Source organism: Rosa rugosa, chromosome 7 (assembly GCF_958449725.1).
Source record: "Rosa rugosa chromosome 7, drRosRugo1.1, whole genome shotgun sequence".
Lineage (NCBI taxonomy): Eukaryota > Viridiplantae > Streptophyta > Magnoliopsida > Rosales > Rosaceae > Rosa > Rosa rugosa.
In genome coordinates, this window is record NC_084826.1 from 25,731,973 (window position 1) to 25,754,420 (window position 22,448).

At 38.6% G+C, this 22,448-nt stretch overlaps 2 protein-coding genes across 3 annotated transcripts; one reads left to right on the top strand and one right to left on the bottom strand.

Moving 5' to 3' along the window:
• Nucleotides 1-129: 129 nt before the first annotated feature.
• On the bottom strand, nucleotides 130-4,311 carry LOC133722077 (cytokinin dehydrogenase 1). Of its 2 annotated transcripts, none has more exons than XM_062148894.1 (5): nucleotides 2,155-4,311; nucleotides 1,805-1,944; nucleotides 1,468-1,728; nucleotides 650-912; nucleotides 130-559 (listed from the first exon to the last, which is right to left on the bottom strand). In XM_062148894.1, the coding sequence occupies exons 1-5, from the start codon at nucleotides 2,822-2,824 to the stop codon at nucleotides 238-240; spliced, it is 1,656 nt and encodes a 551-aa protein (XP_062004878.1). In that variant the 5' UTR covers nucleotides 2,825-4,311; the 3' UTR covers nucleotides 130-237. The 2 variants fall into 2 exon arrangements, with proteins under 2 accessions (XP_062004878.1, XP_062004879.1); XM_062148895.1 differs by having other exon boundaries at nucleotides 1,805-1,932; nucleotides 2,155-4,309.
• Nucleotides 4,312-12,185: 7,874 nt separating this feature from the next.
• LOC133721511 (DNA repair protein recA homolog 2, mitochondrial) lies at nucleotides 12,186-17,557 on the top strand. The gene is made up of 7 exons (XM_062148144.1): nucleotides 12,186-12,482; nucleotides 12,564-12,781; nucleotides 12,906-12,993; nucleotides 14,926-15,098; nucleotides 15,756-15,902; nucleotides 16,009-16,143; nucleotides 16,985-17,557. The coding sequence occupies exons 1-7, from the start codon at nucleotides 12,332-12,334 to the stop codon at nucleotides 17,279-17,281; spliced, it is 1,209 nt and encodes a 402-aa protein (XP_062004128.1). The 5' UTR covers nucleotides 12,186-12,331; the 3' UTR covers nucleotides 17,282-17,557.
• The last annotated feature ends 4,891 nt before the right edge of the window (nucleotides 17,558-22,448 follow it).

A 22,448-nucleotide genomic window follows, 5' to 3' on the forward strand; every position in this document is an offset into this window, starting at 1 on the left:
GAACACAGCTTACAGGATTAATGTCATTAGTTATATTCACAATGTGCACTGATTTTATATTTTCTCCTTATATAGTTTCAACAAAATTTCTGAACACCCCAAATTGGTCCTTATGTTGCATACTACAGATCTGGAAATCCAAGAGCATTCTGATTTAACTGTCATGGATCCACAGTTATTGGCCACTATCAGCTCTCTGTGTGAGGCACTGTGTGTGGCTCATATAAGTTTTCAGTCTCATAGGATGGGAGCCGCCTTTTTAAAGATTCTCTGCCCAGGAGCAAGGATTGCCAAAGGGTCATAAGAAGACTTCCTCTGTAGGAAAACTTTCCATCGAGAGCCAAAATGAGCTCGCCACTCTCCTTGGGTTCTGTAATGGGGCAGATATTGCTTGATACCCAGGTTAGCTGTAGCAGAGTACTGTAAGATTCTTCTGTTTAGTGTTAAAATTTTGTCAAAGCCATCTGTTCCTGCGGAAGATGGCACCACAGAGGACAAGAATGCAACTAGGTAGAATACATCTTCATCTGGGGTAACCAAAGATGTGTTGTTGTTCCACCTGTAATACAATAAGGGGAGTCAGGTCGACATTATTATATATGAAATCTGTGAACTTTAAAAAGAAGTCATAAAACTGTAGAAGAGGTACTTGGTTTTGTTGACTGGGTACATGAGGATAGGACCATTGATATTGTCTGTGAGAATGTTGCCAAAGACCTCTTCAGCAAACTCATGTATCTTGCTTTTAGGGATGAGAAGGTTTATCCACGGGTGGGGAACATCCCATAATCCTTTTTCTCGTAGTTTTCTCTCAGACAAATGTACTCTATCTAGGAAGTTTACAAAGGAAACTTCTGACGTGAAGAGGGTGGATGGGATATATTGTAATCCTGACAGTAAGATCTCAGTTCTCTGCATATACACAAAGATTTGCACAAGTACTTTAGTAATTGAATATCGTCTTGTATCATCGGAAGATAAGAGTATATATATATATATAACCTTGCTCAGGTGCGGATATCCGCACCTAATAAAAAAGATACGGATTTCCATATTTGACCCACTTTTCGATCATATTTTTATATCTTAACCGTTCAGTTTTTAGGTCCTAATGTATAGATTATCTCTACAAAATTTCAGCCAAATTGATGAATGTTAAGGTATTCAAAACTGCAATTTACGCGAACAAACTGAATCTGTCGAACCAGAACCGTTCGTGTTTATAATGGTAAATTGCAGTTTTGAATGCCTTAACGATCATCAATTTGGCTGAAAATTTGTAGAGATGATCTATAAATTAGGACCTAAAAACTGAACGGTTAAGATGTGAAAATATGATTAAAAAGTGGGTAAAAACTGGAAATCCGTACCTAAGAAAAACTGCGGACGTCCGTAGTGGAGAAGCTCTGATATATAACCTTGTATATATATATATATTCTCTTTTTTTTTTGCTTGGAGTGTCTCACCTGATCCATGACATCAGTTTCTTCTGGGTTATAGTATTTGGCCATTTCTAGGCAGTAGAGTGTTTTACCATCAGAGCTAAATTGGCTCGCTTGAATTGGATCTTTAGGATTGAAGGAAGACCTCCAGCTATTAAGAAGACCTGTTCTGTTAATTATAACAAATCCTTCAATATAGTCAAATGAATTTGCAGATGATATGAGAAGCTCTTGGTCCTTTGAAAATAATGAGAAGTCTGAGTACAGCACTCTGATCCACTTAACCTGAAAAAATACAGTAAAATAAGGTAAACTCTTAAGGCAGTTATGCACCTTATTTTTGAAGTGGAATGTACTTTACCATCTTTGGTGCCGATTGAAGAGAAATTCTAGCCTTTGTAATGATGCCAAACTGTCCCAGCCCTCCCAGAACAGCATAGAAAAGGTCTGCATTTTTCTTTACGGAACAGGTAATTATGTCTCCTTTTCCTGCAATCATAGCTTCAGTGTATTACATGTGTTGCATATAAGGTTGCGATCAAAATCAAAACATATATGTTATGATGTATAAAGGAGTACAAGTGCTTCAATAAGCTAGATCACCAAAATATCCTTGCCCTTTTTCCTCTCTGAAACGATGATTGCTATGCATTCTTTTTATTTGAATGCAACATAGTATTGTCAAACATCCTCGTTTGGTTGAACATGTACCTGTGACAACCTCCAGCTGATAGACATTGTTGATCTGGGGTCCATGCCGGAATGCCTGACCACTGATTCCGGCATTTGACAAAGTCCCGCCAACGGTGAGGTGAAGGTAATCTGTCCAAGATTTTGGTGCCAACCCATGTTTGAGTGTCTCATGCAGAATATTTATCCATAACTCACCACCCGAAACATCCACATAAGGTAGCTTTCCAATATGAACCTGCATTTTTGGAGATCCCTTAAGTGATTCCATGCTGATGACTATGCCTCGATGAGCTTGAGCTTGACCTTGAAGGGAGTGACCATGTCCTCTGGCAGCAACTGTAAGCTCAGAACCAGAACCCATTTCAAATATAAGCTTTATTATGCAGGAGATATCAGAAACAGATTTTGGATATAGTACTGCTGATGGTTGGAAATGGTATATGTTGCCAAAGTCCTTTGCTGTATGATGGTTGTTGTCAAAACTCAAGTAACCATCAAGGCTTAGTGTTTGAAAAGGTGAAGTGATATGAGAGGGATCTAAGCGGTATGGAATAATGGTTGGGGTGGCCAGAAATTGGTTGGAACAGAGGTTGGTTGTATCTGGTACACAACCCATGAATAAAATCAAGCAAAGTTTGAGGTAGACCATGTTGTTCTGTTTGTGGAAGCTGTATGGAGGTGAGTCCATGTAGTGTTATGAGCCTATGGTCTGACAGAGGGAGGAAAAGGAGAGGTGAGAGGTAGTGCATGGAAATGAGAAGGTAGAGATCAGAATTTAAAGGGGAGGTTTTAGGCGGCATGCATAGTCAAAATACAATTTTAGCAGTGACTTTGTTTATAATACTTGTATTGCTTAGCATAGTTAATCGGCCGGGTGCATCTTTTCCTTCCTTTCTCAGTAACTATTTGTGTCTATCAAGTACTTGTTCCAGGTCAGATCAGTGACTATCCACGCTAGGGCATCTTCACAAATAGTTAAACCTAGACGATTTTAGAAAAATTGCCATATTTGAACTTCCAAGGTGATTAAGAGTGAGTGATCAAGACCAAACCTCTCTGTCTCTGTTTATTTTTCTTTTCTGCTTATAATTTTCATTGAGTTTTCTTTTTTCTTTTTCTAATTTCAGGAGATAGAATGCTCCCAATTAAGGAACTTAACACTTCAGTTATCTTCATGAACGTACTTTCCCAAACCTGTAGTTCATTTGAACTTATAAAAACAGGTTCTAACTCTATTATCAGACCCTTTTACCTATGTAAGCTATATTTTAACTATTTCAGGTAAAGATGGTGGTACACCAGGACCCCGGCCATAAACACCATGATTGATGCAGTTAGTTGTTGGATATGTGTACTAACCAGATCGGGATTGAAATCATTTCACTGACGTTGAGTTAATATTATCCTCTGATATGAACATATATATTGATGTAATACATATTAATGATGAATGAATGCTGTGTCAGATATGTAGATAGATGACGTGAGACACAGGAATCAAGTAGTCGACTTCGAAATAGATGGAGAGGGATCCGCGGGATGCCCCCCCTAACTGGGTTGCATGGTGTTTGAGTTTAGTGTCTAGGGAGTTGGATGGACCGTGCTATACATACAATGTGGTCCTACTCCTGCTAGCTAGCTAGCTAGCTAGCTGCAGCTTTTTCCTTCACAAGTGCAGCATCAATTGTGGCTTTGGATTTTTTTTTTTCTGAGTCTGTCCATCTTAACAAAAGCTAGTGAACTAGGCGCTGAAGCATGCTACACCCCTAAATAGAGAAACACCATACATACTACGAGTCTACGACACAAGCAGTGCAGTGCAGTAATAATAAAAAAAAAAAAAAATTTAAAAAAAAGGGTAAAGCATGAGGGGTGGTTGTTCTTGCAGTTTATACTCTTATGATGTTGAACTCATTTACTTGGTATAATGCCTGCTGCAAGAGTTGTTCGTCTATATTGCAGTAATAATAAAGTGGATCATAGCTGTGCAGATTATGAGGTATCTTTTCATTATCGAAGAAAATGGGTAATAGAGACAGACACCTTCACTAATGATAATATATGGACCACTGTGGAGTAGGTTAAGTGGGTTTTCTGATTCTACCATATCTAACATGGACCATATCAGAATAGATTTTGAGCTTTTATTAGTCAGTTGAAAATAATTGTAATATGAACTACATGCGAGTTTGTTATGATAGTTGTTTTTTCTTTTTAAGGAAAATATATATTATTATATATGACAAGTAGTTTTTCTTTTGATCATAAGAATATGGACCACTGGTTGTGCATGACAAAAATGTGCAGGTTTGCTTTCTATAGTAGAGTAGTGGATCAAATTTTCAGTTTATACCAAGTCGGTATGCAAGTCATATATTATGATGTAAATGTGCATGCTTCAAAAATCAAAATCAATGACTCAGGAGTCATGTAGGTCCTGCTTCATATGATTTTCACGAGCTCTCGGAGAAAAACTTGTCATGGCCTTTTGACTATTAAAGTATCAGGTAATGTGTATTATAAGTATAACAATGCAAGAGACGTGATGCATATATGTATTACTGTAATTATAGATATATGTAGATGCATGTCGTACACTGAAACCAAATGCGAACTAATATTAAGATAATAAGTGATCGAGAATACTGCTGAGGTGATTGGTTAATTGTGTGAAATTGAACATTGTTGCGCAATGGGGGCCCTTTGTGTAATATCTTTCGTTTCCCCACATCATTCCTAGCCTTTTTTAATGTTATCTTTCCGCAGAAAGTAAGTTGGTCCTAGAAGTATTCGAGTATCGATTTTGCTGGGGAAGTAGGGGCCTGGGGGTTGCGTTGGCCTCTGCACGTGCATGTGTATAGCAGCAGCAAGCCAGTAATGGAATTCTGGAAAGTGGAGATAGTTGATGGTCGAGTGTGACAGTTTGAATATGGAGGGAACACTGAAAAAGCTAATACCTATTACCTGCCAACTGATTGGCGTTGGAGTCTTGGATCCCAGCACCATGACATCCCTACTATGATTCTTCAAATCCCTCAGTGCTTCTTGCCCTTAGCAGCTAGCTAGAAAGTTAGTATACCATATGTCCATTATTGAGGAACAGGATAGAGAAAGGAGAAAAAGTTGTGCAAAAGAATTTCATGGTCATTAATCATTATCAATTTGTTCTGAGACATACTGGTTCTTGGTTTAATGATTTTAATTTATTTCTTAGAGAAGTGGCCAAGGTTCCAAGTAAAAGGTATGATTATTGCATAATTCGATGCCACATTAAATTTATAGTCAAAGCTCAAAACTAATCTTTTTTTTTGGTAATGCTCAAAACTAATCTTTGAAAATCGGTTTTCAAGAAAAATAAAATTACATTGTTCAAGAACAGTTGGTGATTATTATCATAGTTTGCTGTCGCAAATGGGATTGGGCGGTTTGTACAATAATTGGTTTTGCAAAACCGGCTTAGGAACCATTATGACCGTTCAAATTCAGTGGGCAGGAAATCACATGGCACGTACTCTCCCCTCCATCTACGTGGTACAAACTCCCTTGGCTAGGGCTATTCAGACACTTACCACTCCGACCACTTGCCCATCTCTGTGATATATATAACGAGTACCATTTTAAACTCATCTTTACAAGAGACACAACTTGGAGCTCTATAGACATAGTACCCTAGTTTGTTGGTTCCTCTCTTATTTGAACCCATTGATTCTTTTGGTCATTTCATGCACTGCTTCTTTGTACTATAACAGTATAACTTTAGCTTTGTCAACGAAATTACAGTTGCGCATGCGAGTATGACAAAGAAAAGTTCAATGACTTCAATCATACAATTTTACTGCAATGAGCTTGCCTTCAAGTTTCAGACAAAGGACAAGTAAGATTTTGTTAAAAGTGAAGACATAACTCAGGTGTTCTCTGCATTATTACTATTTCCATGTGGGAGAAATAATAAATAAAGGGGCTTGATCCATAACCTAAATTTTACTCAATTAGACTCATTCACCCCACCATTAAATTAGAATTCACACTTATCCCATTTAAAGGTAAAATCACTTTTTAAGACTAATTATTAGTAAAAAACACCTCAAAACCTAGCTGCTCCAAAAACCTTCGACAAGGCAGATCATCTGTTGCCTCCATGCCCTGTCTGGCGGCGCGTCCCTAGGACGTAGTCGTCGGACGGGCGAAATTGGGCTGTGAGTTTGCCAGCAAAGTCTTTCGGCGTAGTCGGGGTTGATTAAGGAGGTCGGGAGTTTCAACTCCACATAGATCGGAGTTGGTTTCTCTTGTTCTTCTCTGACTTGACCGTACTAGGCTGTGGGTATACGTCGGTGATGGGCAATAGTGGGAGGTTGGCAGCACTGTATGTGGTCTCCGAGAGGGGTTGTTGGTGCAGATGCTCCTCTGATATTGGACTGGTGAGGATTAGGCAGAAGGCTAGGTGATCGACCTGCCGTGCGACCTGGATCCTAATTGGATATGGTGTTTAGGGTAGTCTGGCCACTGATCTCAAGGGATAATCTAGTTTCTTTGCAACAAAAGGCTCTGAAGGTGATCAAGATGCAGGTCCGGTGGGACACCGGTGCAAGCCTACTGTGCGCCGTCTCCCCGTAAGGGATGCTAGAGGTTGGTCCCATGATGTTGGGCTTTTGTTGGTAGACTCTTGGTCATTTTTTTTCTAAGTTTGATATTTTTTATTTACATTTTAGTTATTTTTTTGTCTAAAATAAATTCCTACCAATTGAGGGTATGGATGTGTGGGCTTTGTTTGGGCTTGCACACTTCGTGTGCCTTGTCTGACCTAGCGAGGCAACGAGTCGTCATCAAATGGACGCAACCTCCTAGCGGCAAGTTGAAATGAAGTATCGTCGGTAAATCTAGTAGGCAACATAGTGGGAAATCTTTTTTAACTGTCTTATCGCTCTTTTGTGAGTTTTTTCTTTCCGATATGTCACTTCTATTAAAGCAAATGGAGTTGTCAATAATGCAACCCCTACTAATTGATGCATGTTAGAATACACAAGTTTAGTAGAGAGTCCTGATATTATTTCGGGACGTTCTCTCGTTGCTTATTGCAATATGGGGTTTAGGCACAATATTTCCCCCCTCCTTTATATCAAATAGTTTCATTAATCAAGTAACTTTTTAGTCAATATTTGATGAAATCTCATGAAATACTTGTCACCAATGATCTGATTGTGCATAATATATGCCTCATTTGGTTCGCGGAATGAAAATCTTGGAAAGAGAAATTTTATTCATTCTTGTGTTTGGCACGTCCAAGGAAATGAACTACTTTCCTGCGTGAAGGGAAAATAAGGAAGTGAATATGCCTTCCAGTATGGTTGGCGATGCCTCTGGCTTGAATGTGATTCGACTAGTGTAATTGCATGCATCAAATCCTCATCTTTTGTTCCACCTTGGCCGCTTCGAATTGCATGGCTTACTTGCTTAGCACGTATTAGAGCAATGACCTTTCATTGTTCCCATATTCTTCGGGAAGGAAATACGGTGGCTGATAGAATGACAAACATGGGCTTACTTTCTCCATCCCTGGTATGGCATGTTTCTCCTCCGCCTAATATATCTCTTTATCTTCGTATGGATGATCTGGGATTCCCTTACCTTCGCCATGTTTAACTCTCTTTCTTGCATCGGTTGGTGTTGGGCTTGTTTTAACAGTTCGAAGTTGAAAATTTTGAGGTTCTGCTTCAATTTTTTCACTTCCTTTTGTCTTTCTTTCTAGCTTTTGGGGTAAGGTTTATGTCCCTCCCTTCTTTAGGTTGTATTTTCTTTTTCTGTTATTAATAATATAAAAATAGGGGGACGGGCGGTGGGTTCCCAGAGTGTGGCAAACCCCTCTCCTTCGGGATTGAGGGTGGGACTTGTTCCCTACATCGTTTGTCTCCGAGGAACTAATATCGCCTAATCCCTTATTCAAAAAAAAAAAAAAAGTTCAAACTGATAAAAAAAAAAAAAAAAAAAAAGGAAGAAAGTGCATCCTCTCACACCCAGGAGATTCATTTTCCCTCATACTTTCCCTGCATTAATTGCCTACTCTAAAGACCATTTTTAATGTATATTATTGTCAATATCAATTTCATCCAACAAATATTTGAATCTTGAGTTGTTTATGTTTTGATAATAATGATACAATTGAAAAATTGATGTCACATATTTTCCTATGGGGTTGTGACCACTTACCCAATTTTAGTCTAAAAATGGCCCACTTGCTCCACTAAGAGTTTTTTAACCCCATTTACCCAATCTAATATCTATTGACAGTATTGCCCTTTTAATTAACAACCTACACCTTTCAGACTCCTCTCCGACTCCTCTCTCTCTCTCTCTCTCTCTCTCTCTCCATGTCTGCAGATCTGGATCGGCGGAAATTTCCGGTCATCCAACAAACATGAGGAAGAACAACGGGTTTGGGTTTGAATTCGGGTTCAATTTGTCCGAATCGAGGGAGATCCGGGGCAGGTCGTCGTGCTCGTGCCCTGAGGACGAGGACGAAAGCGAGAGGCGCGAGGAGATGGAAACGGACTCGCAATCGCAGAGGCAAGCTGAGCGAGGTGTCGGAGGATGACGACGACAGCGATTTCGAGCTTCTGTGAAGGAAGTGCTTTAGAGTTGGGCGCTGCGTTTGTTGAGGTGCTGGACGACGTTGTTTTCTGACCACTCTCAGCCTTCGTGACGTCGTTACCGTGGTCTGTAGCCCGATTTTGCATTTTTTTTTTTGGTCTGAGTCCCAACTCCCAATTACATTCTCCACTGCCAGTCTCTCTATCAACTCCGCCTCATTTTTTTTTTTGGTAAACTGTGAGCTCCGCGAATGGAAGGAAAAAAAAAGAAAGTTTGAAACTGATGGTTGGATGAACACTTGATGGTTAATTTAATATTCAGCCCAAGTTGTTCTAGAGCTTGCTTTCCCCGTTGGTTCTGTATGATTTGCAAGTACAGTAGGCTTCTTTTTTTTTTTTTTTTTTTTTTGAGAAAACAAGTACAATAGTTGGGTAATATCTTGTTAATAGAAGCAGGTTAACATTGCAGTTGGATGCAATTTTTGTAGTGTTTTCTTGCTGAAAAGAAAGAAGAATGAAAAAAAAAAGTTTTATTGAGTAGTTAAACATGTCTATTGCGGGGCAATAATATGATTATTGGGATGCAATAATATGAGTATTGGGGGGCAATAATATGCATATAAATTGATCAATTGTGCCTGTAGTGTATTCATTTTGGTTTTGGTAGTTTATGCAATTCACTGGAGGGCAATAATATGATTATTGAGAGGCAATAATATGATTACTGGGGGGCAATAATATGGTTACTGGGTATTATTAGGGGGCAATAAATTCAGACGCCGGAATCCGGCCACCAGTCCGGTAGCCGGATTCCGGTCATTGGTCGCGGGAGTCCGGTCGCCGGAGTCCGGTCCGCCACCTAGGGGTGGCCAAACGAAACCAAAAACCGAAAAAAACCGAACCGAAAAAAACCGAACCGAAACAAAAAACCGAGCCGAACCGAACATAATCGGTTCGGTTTTCGGTTTCGGCTAGGTGAAAACCGAACCGAACCGAACCGAACCTAAACCGAACCGAAATATTGTGAAATTTTATGACCACGGTTTACCAATCCGATCGGGTTCGAAACTATTGTGAAATTTGCTAAATTTTTTACCACACGCATAATTTATTGTAATCATCGCATCCAACGGTCAGTTTTTTTATTTTCTTTGAATTTATAGAGGTTTCTCTTTGGAGTGTATGATATATAAATATAGGTTTATAAGAGTAACTAAGTTTGACCTAGTTGATCGAATTCGAAACGAGAACCAAATTGGCCATATTTTTTACAACCACCATAAAACATTACAATCTCTCCATCGAGTGGTTGGTTTCTCCAAATTCATTTTTCTCTTCATGGTTGCTTTAGAATGAATCTCAACAATTTAAATACAATATATAAGTCATACTATTTTAGGAGACAAATTGGTATAGGCCAATGTATTGGTAATTAAAATTGAAATTTTTATCTTATGTCAACGCACATCTATCAATGAAATATTTACAAACATGATGTAAAAAAATAAGCACGTTTCGCGGTCGTCACTTCATTGGTCAACCAAGAAAACATATAAGTGACTACGGTTGACCAATCCGATCGGGTTTGAAACTATTGTGAAATTTGCTAAATTTTTAACCACACACATAATTTATTGTAATAATCGCATCCAACGGTACGGTCAGTTTTTTTATTTTCTTTGAATTTATAGAGGTTTCTCTTTGGAGTGTATGATATATAAATATAGGTTTATAAGAGTAACTAAGTTTGACCTAGTTGATCGAATTCGAAACGAGAACCAAATTGGTCGGATTTTTTACAACCACCATAAAACATTACAATCTCTCCATCGAGTGGTTGGTTTCTCCAAATTCATTTTTCTCTTCATGGTTGCTTTAGAATGAACCTCAATAATTTAAATACAATATATAAGTCATACTACTTTAGGAGACAAATTGGTATAGGCCAATGTATTGGTAATTAAAATTGAAATTTTTATCTTATGTCAACGCACATCCATCAATGAAATATTTACAAACATGATGTAAAAAAATAAGCACGTTTCGCGGTCGTCACTTTATTGGTCAACAAAGAAAACATACAAGTGACTACGGTTGACCAATCCGATTGGGTTCAAAACTATTGTGAAATTTGCTAAATTTTTAACCACACGCATAATTTATTGTAATAATTGCATCCAACGGTCGGTTTATTTATTTTCTTTGAATTTATAGAGGTTTCTCTTTGGAGTGTATGATATATAAATATAGGTTTACAAGAGTAACTAAGTTTGACCTAGTTGATCGAATTCGAAACAAGAACCAAAGCCATTAAGCCAACCATTTCATATAATGAAGCTTTGAAATTTGATTATGAACTACAAAGCAAGATTATTGTCTTGCCAAAAAACAAAAAAAAATTGTTTTATTGAAAAAAAAAAACTGTTTTATTGAAAGAAAAAAAAAACCGAAAAGAACCGAACCGAACCAAAAAATACACAAACCAAACCGAACTGAAAAATACACAAACCGAACCGAACCGACAATTCGGTTCGGTTTTCGGTTTCGGCCTAAAACCGAACCGATCGGAACTGAACCCACCCCTACCGCCACCGGAGTCAAGCAAGGTCTCCAATGACTTCTTTCTCAAAGTGACAAAGAAGGAGAGGGCAAAATCGTCCCAAAAATAAATAAAAATGAATTAAAAAAATACTTAATTGGGTATTAGGGAAATAATCTCTTAGAGTGTTTGGGTAAGTGGACAATCTCTTAGAGTGTTTGGGTAAGTGGACAATTTTTAAGCTAAAATTGAGTAAATGATCATTTCCCATTTTCCTATTCATGCACAGACCAAACATTAGAAAAGAAAATAAAATATATTTTCCGATTACTTTCCCGGCGTTCCCAAACATTGTTAGAGAAACTAGTGAGATATTTATTTTCCCATGCTAATGGAGAATACCAAGAAACAAATTTTCTTTCCGCGAATCAAATGCGGTCTAAGTGAAACATAATCATAAATGGAAACCAAATTAAACCACATCATCATCAATCAACCCAATAAAGACCAAAACGTTAAGGGTTGGATTAAAATCATCAAATTGATAAGCTACTCTCTTAGGATTGGGGCCACCATGTCACACTGTATCACACTTGTATCACATAACATATATTTTCACTCGATTGGAATCTAGACTCCCCGTGTCAAACATATCACACACATATCCTTAGGTGAGGGTGAGACCGCCGTATGGTGACAATTTTGTATCCACACCCTAAACCCAAACCCAAACCCAAACCCTAGACTAGAAAAAAAAAAAAAAAAAAAAATTAGGCTTAGTGGATTATAAATTTTAAAATGATTATTGTCTCTGAGGAATATTTGATTTTCCCTATTACGGTCGCATATATCCGATTGTTAAATCTTCGATGATTTTTAAGGGGTCAAATCGAAATTAAAAAAAAAAAAAAAAAAATTCGATGGAGACTTGAGAAAAAAAAAAGAAAAAGAAAAAAAAAAGTGCCGACTGTTCGAATCAGCAGAGCTGCAATGGCGCCACCACAGCTCAGTGCTTAGAAGACAAAAACCCTAAAACCCTCGAAACCCATTGTTCACGAGAGCCCATTACGTAATGGGTTTACTCAACTCTCCTCCACTCGTCGCACACCGTCTTGCTCTGGCGGCGTTCACCCAACCTCCTCCTCGCCTCTCTTCTCTACTCTCCTCTTTTGTTTCTCCACACACAGGGGGAAGAAGACACACGACGGCGGCGACTTGTAGCGGTAATCACTTTGCTTTTTTCAGTAAGGGCCCTTTAGAGTTGACTACGTGCAGATTATTTCAATGTTGTAGCGATATTACAGGTGAATGTGCTACGCTGGATTATGATGATAATGACGACGATGGTAGAGCAAGAGAGAAAGATGCTGCACTGCATTTGGCTCTCTCACGGCTTTCTGGCGATTTCGGGCACGAATCCATGTTGTCCCTGCCGCGGTTTTTTCGCTCGAGGCGCGCACCTGTTATCTCCACTGGCTCCTTGAAGCTTGATATAGCTCTGGGGACTGGAGGATTGCCAAAGGTAGTTAATTGGCTATAGAAATGTTTGTATTAGGATGAGAGACTAGTGGCAACTAGCAACTAGGTTCATAAAGGATTAGTATCGTTTCAGGACTCTAGTGAATGTTTCACATTGCTCTCTGCAGGGAAGAATTGTTGAGATTTATGGGCAGGAAGCATCTGGCAAGACTACGCTCGCACTTCACATCGTCAAGGAAGCCCAAAAGCTTGGAGGTGTGTGTTAATCTTTTGTGTCAGTATTTGCATAGGAAATTTAGTCACTTGATACACTAGCTTTGTTTGATAAGGAAAGCATAGGAGTTACCCCTTTACTCATTTTCATAATTTTCTGATAAGCAACTTTATCTAGACTAGAATATTTCTGTTTTCTGTTTTGTTCTCAGTGTCTAAGTAATTAAATATTTTAGTTGCCACAAAAAAAAAAAAAAGAATTGTAGATGAAAAGGGAATTGCTGCAAGTAGATAAAAGAGGCTAATGAGTACTATAGAGGAAACTGGGATGATAATGGTACAGAAGGAGAATCGACTAGTAGTTTCTGGACTGAATTCTCATGATCCTAAAAAGTTCCAATCCCTTCTCTCCAAGGCTTGCCATGTTATAGGATGAGTAATAGGCTAATAGCCTTCGAAAAGAGATGCAGTTGATTCTTCCAAGGTTACTGATTGTTAACACCTTCCTTGAGGTAGTGTAAGGACATCCCACAAAATATCAATAGCTGTACAAATCCTTTTCCTTTAGCTCTCTAATATAGCTCTACAGTGGCTCGATACAACTTGAGTTCAAATCAGTTCGGCTCATTTTTTAGTTCTTTAGCTTGGCTTATAAAAAAACCAGCCAGGTCAAGTTTGAGCTTGATATGTTGTAGGTGAGTCAGCCTGAGAATCATGATCGCAGATAGTTTGCTTGGCTAGCCTCTTTTGGGAACTTACTCAAAGATTCCCATTTCTGTAATCACCATGTTTCTTCTGCATTTGGGTCCTTCACACCTCCACTCCAGGAATTAGATTCAGTGTTTCTTCTGTATTTATTTATCTCTTTATATCACCAAATGCTACCTGAGTATTCCTATTTTCTTTTAGTTGCTGTCATTGTTCTATTTCCCAGAGCCATTGAGATTATCCTCTTATGAGTGATACACTAAAGTTTACTTATATTTATCTTTGTATGGCCAAGTACAAGCATTTTAAGGACATTTCAGATCTTAGTAGTTATTGTTTTAGAAATTACTGTAGAAACTGACATGAAATAGGTATTCCGATGAACTATTTAGGTAATCAATCTACTTCTCATTTATTTGACTTTTTAAGGTTCTTATCATTTTTCTACACAATAGCAAGTGGTCGGAGCAAAGATATATAACAGTCTGGTAGGAAGAATGAGAAATGATAGAGACTTAGATGTAATTGAAGAAGTTTTATACTACAAATTGGGCAGTAAGGTGGGAAGTGAAGGGTCTTAACTGCAGCCCAATCAGTATTCAGATATGGAGTGTTTGGAAAGGGCTTTCAAAGAATATGAAATTAAGAGGATCAAAGGAATGCTCCAGGAGAAGATTTTCTCTTGGGCTTCTTTTGGGCTTCATTTCTTAAGAGTTCAAGAAGAGTTCCATTTTTGCAGTTCTCTCTAGTTGCAGTGCAGCTGTTATGTAGTCTTAGAGTCATGGCTTCTTGTTTGTTAGTTTTTGTTCTTGTTGGTTGTTACTGTTGTAGCTGTGTCTTGGATAGTTGGTGGGTGTGGGCAGAAGGCTCTTAAAGAAGTTGAAAATGCAGTAGTCAAGGATCTCTGTGCAAGAATTCGCTTTTGGTCTACTCTTTGTGGGAATTCACGGTCTTTTGTTTCATTCTATCTTTTTAGATTCGAATGCTGATGTTAATTGATGATTATTTCAGTTAGTTATTGAGTCTTGGGTTTGTTGTAATGTTTTTCTTTGTTTAGTTTAATGTTTATTGCTCGGGACTTCTATTCCACAGTTTGTATTTTCTTTCTTAACAAAACTCTATTTCTTCTCAAAATATGGTTTGTGGTGCTGATATCTAATATATCTGCTAGATATTTTCTTAATTCCAGTAGAGTGATTGCAGTTAATATTAATTTTTTTTTTATTATGATTGCTTCACTAGACTGGATCACTGTTCTTCTGGCAGGGTATTGTGCATATCTGGATGTAGAGAATGCGTTGGACCCTTCACTTGCAGAATCGATGGGTGTAAACACAGAAAACCTTCTCATTTCGCATCCCAATTCTGCTGAAAATGTGCTGAATGTGGTCGACACTCTGACTAAAAGTGGTTCCTTGGATGTAATTGTTGTGGATAGTGTAAGTGATAAAACTGTGGATTAGTTTTACAAGTTGGCTTCCTAGCGCTCTGCCTTTCATGATCTCTGTTGATGAATAGACCTGTTGATATTGTGCACCCCAAATGTCTACATACATTCACAACCAAAAAAAAAAAAAGTTGAATGTCTACATACCTATTTGAAGGTACCTTTTTCAGATAACTGTGACACTGTATAGTTTTTGTAAGAGGGAATGAAATGACATAGTTTTGCTCATAAATGTCCCAAATATAAGCAATAGCTTTTCAAACCCAATGCCAAAAAGCATGAACTTGTTTCTCTCATCTCAAAAGCTCAAGCCATGTTATTTGTCTCAGTCTGCTCTTCACATCTCTGCCAACTTAGCTGCTCTGTCGTAGACTCATAGTGTTGTGCCACCGATGAATGTATGTTTGATAAATCTAGAAACTAAAGTTTGCTGTGCCTAATAACAAATGAAATATAGAAAGATAATTGAGTTTAGAGTTGAAATAGAGCAACTTATAAAGCTCAGAGAAGTTGTTATTGGACTTGCCGCTTACGTTGTTTTATGTACTTGTTCTGCTGAGCTTTGCGGGATGTAGATGCTCACTACGGTTCATTTTAAGTTTGATGATGAAGAATGTAACTGTATAACATTGTATGGTTGGATTTTCAGGTAGCTGCTCTGGTCCCCCAGTGTGAACTTGATGTTGCAATTGGTAGTGCATACCCAGATGCTCAGTCAAGAATAATGACCCAAGCACTACGAAAAATTCATTCTTCATTAAGCCATTCTCAAGCACTTGTTGTTTTTATAAATCAGGTTATAACCACGCTACTTGAAGTCCATCTGTTGTATGTTATAATATAAATGATCTCCAGTCAGGAGAAATGGCGCATACTATTTGACATTTATCTTTTGTATCCAGGTTAGATCAAGTCCAAACTCAGGGCAAGGTTTTGGACCTGTGGATGAGGTCACCTGTGGTGGAAATGCCTTGAGATTCTATGCAGCAGTTCGATTGAGAATAAAAAGAACCCAGTTGCTTAAGACTGAGGATCAGGTAATTCTTTAGTAGTTTACTAATGAGAAAAGATCTCCAGGGTTTTTGGAGATATGCTCCTCATTGAATAAATTGTTGCTTTCGCTCCTGTAGTTTCTATCTCTCTCTCTCTCTCTCTCTATATATATATATATATATATATATATATATATATATATATATATATATATATATATATATATATGATGATGGTCTGTGAGTCAATCATATAACTGTTCTGGAGAAGTACCTTCTTTTGTTTTTAAGCCAGAGTTTTGGTCTCTTGTCCTTTGCTGTTAAGAGTAAATTTAGTCGTCTGTGAAACATTAGTTTTCTGGAGCAACAAGTACTAACAAACAATACCACAATAATGCTCGTTAACTAATGAGAATCTGATTGGAAAGAAGAGTCTAGTCCTTAGAGGCGGAACCCTAAGAACCAAAGACTGATGAATAGAAAGGAATAAAGAAAGCTGCAAAGATAAGTGAAGCATATTGTTGTTCATGAGCTATAGTGGCTGCAATCTCTTCAAGAGCCTGAAAATTGAGAGCCAGGAAATAAAAACGCTTGGTAAATTGCTTTAGTGTGCTACAGCTTTTAGCCTGGACAATTATGAGATTTTATCACCACAAAAAAAAAAAATTATTGCTTAGTGTGGGCATTGTGTTCAGCTATATAATATATAATGGTAAAATTTCCTCAATTCATTTACATTGACACTTTTTGGATTTTCAGTTTGTAGTCACTATATTGGCTAAGCAATGTTATTTTTTGTTTTCTTACACTAGACATTTTACCGTTTTGTTCCAAGGATTATAATACTTTCACTAAAGCATACTTTTGTCTTTTTGTTTTTTATTAGATTACAGGTCTTGGGATTTCCGTGCAAGTGGTGAAAAATAAATTGGCACTTGCAATGAAGAAGGCTGATCTGGGGATACAGTTTGGTAGAGGGTTATGCTGTGAATCTGAGGTCTTGCAATTGGCTTGCGAACATGGGGTCATTGCGAAAGATGGAAGCAACTACCACATAGGAAGAAAGGTTTTTAGTAATGTACATTCAGCAGAACAGTATTTGGCTAAAAATGATGATATTTTGAATAAGATAGTTAGGATCTTGAGGCAAACTTTATTTGAAAAAGATAGTCAATTTAGGTAGACTAGGATTGAATCAGCATTACTGAAAGATGAATGATTTAGTGCCCTAGCCACTTGCATCCCATGGCATGTTGCTGTCTGAAGGATCTTTGAGATGACATTTGCTATGAGATGTCTTCCACTTAAGGTGCATTAAAAAATTGGAGGATAAATGGGGTCCGGGGCATTCTGATATGAAGTTTTCTCCATTATTCATCAGTCATCCAGTAGGGACATTTGAGCTCTTCTCTGGTTTGTCTGGAAACTAAACCACCACACAGTTTTACCAAGAAAATTTTATATACGTAATCTTTGATTAGGAATCAGACTTTGTTTTGAACCATGTGTATGAGAAGCCGACGTCTTGATTAGAGAGATTTTAGTGTATTTTTGAGAAATTGCCATTGTGGCTCACACATTTTGATATATGTAAGCACTGAGTACCTCCCTTCCAAGGTTCCAAATCATAATTATGATTTTGTACTGATGCTATAATTGTCTCTCATTGTGTGGTAAATTCAGCAACTTGTACGTTACTTCACGGCTTTGTATTTTTTGTTTTTGTTCGCCGTTGAAAAATTATATTTCTGAGGGACGGTTTGAGCATGTGAAGTGTAATATTATGTGGAATTGTGGATCCATGTCCACCAAAGTAGCAGAAGCAACACAGATTCCAGGCCTTTTTACTCACTGGATCATATTCTGCTAGACCAGAAAAGGGGTGAAAATCACATGGGGGTGATATAGACTCACTATCCTAGCTAGGACCAGAAAACTCACAGCGGACAAAGTCTTTGATAGGGGAGAGCTTAACTTGTAAAAAGGGGTTGATTATTGTCCAACTTGTAAGAAGACTTCCAGTCCACGCACCATATCCTGATATGCACCTACATCAAGTTCCAGTCCACGCAAGTCGATCATTGACGAGGGAAAGCTTAGCTTGTAGAAGGGGTTGATTATTGCAATCCAACTTGAAAAAGGGGTTCCACACCACATGGTTCTAGCTTTTACGCCTCCTTTTAAGGTATAAATTCACTTGTGCACAGTGCCCCAGGCATCTGCAACAAACAAAGTAACAAAGAATCAAATTATGAATTCCTATGTTTGCTTCAACCCTATATCTCGTCTCATTGTTCGCTTCCTGATTTTGTTATTTTTGGCCTCTTCGTGCCTAAATACTAGTAGTATTGTGGATTTGTGGTAGAATCATGGGCGGAGGAAGAGAGACGAGCGCTTCTCAGCTTTAAACAAGATCTCATTGATCCTTTTGCTAGGCTTTCTTCTCGGGTGGATCATCAATGCTGTCGATGGATAGGGATTTCATGCAACAACCGCACTGGTCATGTTGTTATCCCCCCGAAATCCACACCTCTTTATAGATCTATACTGGAACTCCACTAAATTTGGGGGGTAAGTTAAATCATTATTTACTTGGCTTGAAACATTTGACTTACTTAAGACTTAAGCAACACTAACTTCAAATGGATTCACATTCCAAACTTCAATGGGCAGCTTACGTGTTTGAGGTATCTCAGTTTCTCATATTCCAACTTTACAGAAGAGATTCCCTCTTCTCTTGGTAACCTCTCAAACTTGAACTATTTGGACCTTGATTCTCGTTATATCAATGGTCTTTCTTCCAAAAACTTGGATCGGTTTTCTCATCTCCCTTTCCTCAAATACGTTAATGTCGAAGGTATGAACCTTAACAGTACAAGGAGTAAGTTGGCTACATGATGTTAACATGCTTCCTTCACTCTCAGAGTTGCATTTGTTTTATTTTCAAATTGATGGAAACTAGCTTCCACTCTACCTCCACACCATTAACTTGACATCACTTTTGGTCCTTGATATGTCATTTAATGATATTCATTCTTCATTTTCTAAATGGATGTTTAATCATACTAGACTTACAAAACTTGATCTCGCGGGGAATCCTTTCAGTGGCCCCTCTTTTGATGAATTTGCAATCCTTAGATCTTTGGAACACATTGATCTATCGAGTATGGGACTCAAAGGTCAAGTTCCCAAATTCATTGGAAATTTATGCAAGCTAAAGTCATTAGGTCTTGCAGAGTTTTTGAGTGGTTTTTCAACTTGTTCAGTTAACAGAATGGAGTCGCTAGATCTATCTCGCTGTACGTAGGCTGGTAGGCAAATTGCCTAGTTCGTTGGGAATGCTGAAAAACCTGCCGCATCTCACACTCAATGATAATCATATGAATGAGTTCATTCCTGAAAGTTTAGGACAACTCTCTCAGCTAGTTAGTTTAGATTTATATGGAAACTCATGGGAATTAGGCAGTTTAAGCGAAGCTCATTTCATAAATCTCTCAAGGTTAGAGTTTTTTTTTTCATAAGCACAGACCGAACTGTGCCCATCATTTTCAATTTGGCTAATTATGAATGGATTCCTCCTTTCAAGCTGGACCACATTGTAATGGTCAATTGCAGAGTACGTGCTGGCTTCCTTGTATGGCTTCAATCTCAAACTGAGCTCTTGCATGCCACACTTAGAAATGCCAAATTTTGAATTTATGTAACAATCAAATTAGTGATAAGTTTCTGTTCCAATTCAACTTTCCAAAACTACATTCTCTACATATCAGCCATAAACAATTTGATGGCCCATTCCAGCTTTCGTCCACTAATGCTCCGATATTAGTGATTCATCTCTTTCTTATAACTACATGAACGGAACTATTCCATCATCTATTTGCACCATTCAATCCTTTTTTTTTTTTTTTTTTTTTTTATCAAGAAGAAACTTCATTAATAATGAACATGATATAATGAGTTTTGGTATCATCTCATACACAGAAATGACCACTGGACTTCACACTGGAACTCCAAAATGACTGACTAACGGAGCCAAAAAAACCCCGACTCAACTACAGACTTAACTTGCACTACAATTAAAAGGCCAAGACAAGATGCGCAGGCACAAGGAATCCTTGATACACAACTTTGTCAACACTAACTCGCCACCCAGAGTCCTCCTGACCTGCCTTTGATCGACCAAGTCTACACTAGTTGTGACTTCGAACCCGACCAAAACGAAATGCTGGACCATCAGACCTGAGACTAAATTAAACCCAAGACCATGGCCACCTTAACGTCAACACCATCAATCCACAAATGCTCCAAATAGCTATCACCTCCTACTCCAGATCAAACAGTAACAATCCCACTAGAAGGCCAAGGATGATTGTCTATGCCAGTATGCCACCGCCAGACATTTTCGCCACCACTGCTGACCTAACTCCAGAACAGGAACGACCTCTAGACCGCCGAATAGAAGATTGTCTATGCCGAAATTGCAGTGCACCCGACCCAACATCTAAACTTAAAACAAAACCTTGATAGTAACTTATTGCTGAAAAACAAAACAAAAGAAACCAAATCCTAATTTTAACATGGAATTAACATAAAAATAACACATTTTGGGACCTGAGCCCAAGCACATACCCATGCCCAAACTCCATCTAGCCCCAGCAACAAAGCCCCTGCCCAAACATCGCAGGTCGAGGCCCAAGCAGGAGAAGCTCCACCAGCATGCCGAGCTTGGCCCAAACCCCCCACTGCCGACGGACCACCGACTACCTTGCCCTGCCAGATCCGCCACCCATGACGACCATACCAGTTCATGCCACCACGACCACAACAAATCCAATCCAGAACGCGCCCAAACCTGCTCAGATCAGACCCCTCCCTAGAGTGGATCCAGATACCCAACCCGGATTGCACCATCGACCACCCCATATTGGACACCACTGAAGGAGGATGAAACTGCCACCAATCCGAACCACACCACGCCGCCATGCCCACGACGCTACCCAGCAGCCTCCACACTTTCGCAACCAAACCACTTCGCCGACCAAGCCAGCGAGGATCAAGCCAAAACCAGACTGCCGCCTGGATCTCCCTCCACCGCAAACTCCCCGAGCCGAACGAGAAACGTCGGCCGAAGGCGCAACTCACTCTAATCCCAGACGGGATCGACAAAAGCCCGTCCGATGATGGTGAAAAGGCTAGCTGCCGGACAGGGTAGGAGGCTCTCACTTGTCGCTCGCTCTCTCTAGGCTCGCAGCCGGACAGGGTAGGAGGCACCATTCAATCTTTGATGACCCTTTCTTAAGGAGACAATAACTTATTCTATAAATTCCCTTGAGAATGGAGTTTATGGCGCAACATAGAACTTGTGGATGTCTCGAATAACAATCTGTTTGGTAACATTCCAACCTCAATGGGTATTCCAAGTTCCCTTCTATTATATTAAGGATGGACAACATTGCTTTTAGCGGAGAAATTCCTTCTTCCTTGCAAAATTGCTCTGCTTTGGATACAATTTATCTTAGAGGTAACAAATTTACCAGAAAAGTACCTTCTTGGATAGGATCAAAAGTGTCTTCACTTGAAAGTGCTACAATTGCGATCAAACTTTTTAAGTGGACATATACCTCAACAATTGTGCAATCTTTCTTATCTTCAGATCCTAGACATGGGTCACAACAACTTATCGGGAACTATTCCAAAGTGTTTGATTAATTTGAATTCTCTAGTCCATGCTCAAATTGCTTGGCAGCTCTCTAGCGAACTTGATCTAACAACTGTGACTTTAAAGGAAGAGAATTGAAAATGACTTTTTTGGTGCTGAACTTCTAACCATCATTGATTTTTCATCAAATGGTTTGGAAGGTGACCACTAAAGGAGTTTTCAACGCAGCAATAAGGGCCTTAGTGAATTCAAGCAGAAGATGTCTCTTTACTTAGACAAAAGCTCTGCTAGGTGCTTAGGATCTTTGTGATTATCCTTTCCCTTCGTTTCTATAGAACCTTAGTCTAGCCACATTACAACCTTAAATATAAGACCTCTTTGATTCTTAGAGACGGAAATTGATATGTGAACATGTGTCACAAGAGTTGAGCATATGGTTTGGTCCAGTTGTGAAAGTAGTTGGTATCTTTCATAATATCTTTGAACAAGAAAAAAGAAATAACTATGTGCTTTTCTTTCTATATGTGAGCTTTTTCGAAAAAAATAAATATCTCTCACATATACCTGAGTGAATATAGGGTTTAAGCATTATCCTCGAATCTGAAAGAAGAAAGAGTGGTATATCTTGTGAGGTTTTGAATCATAACTTGTTTGAACATATTGAGCTCCACTATATCACCATTGTTACCCC

Excerpts from the sequence above, each read along its gene's own strand:
- LOC133722077 (XM_062148894.1), bottom strand. The coding sequence starts at position 2,824 with ATGGACTCACCTCCATACAGCTTCCACAAACAGAACAACATGGTCTAC. Across the intron at positions 1,945-2,154 it reads TCAGCTGGAGGTTGTCACAG|CTATGATTGCAGGAAAAGGA; the intron begins GTACATGTTCAA and ends AATACACTGAAG. Across the intron at positions 913-1,467 it reads AAACTGATGTCATGGATCAG|AGAACTGAGATCTTACTGTC; the intron begins GTGAGACACTCC and ends GTGTATATGCAG.
- LOC133721511 (XM_062148144.1), top strand. The coding sequence starts at position 12,332 with ATGGGTTTACTCAACTCTCCTCCACTCGTCGCACACCGTCTTGCTCTG. Across the intron at positions 12,483-12,563 it reads GACGGCGGCGACTTGTAGCG|GTGAATGTGCTACGCTGGAT; the intron begins GTAATCACTTTG and ends GCGATATTACAG. Across the intron at positions 16,144-16,984 it reads TGCTTAAGACTGAGGATCAG|ATTACAGGTCTTGGGATTTC; the intron begins GTAATTCTTTAG and ends GTTTTTTATTAG.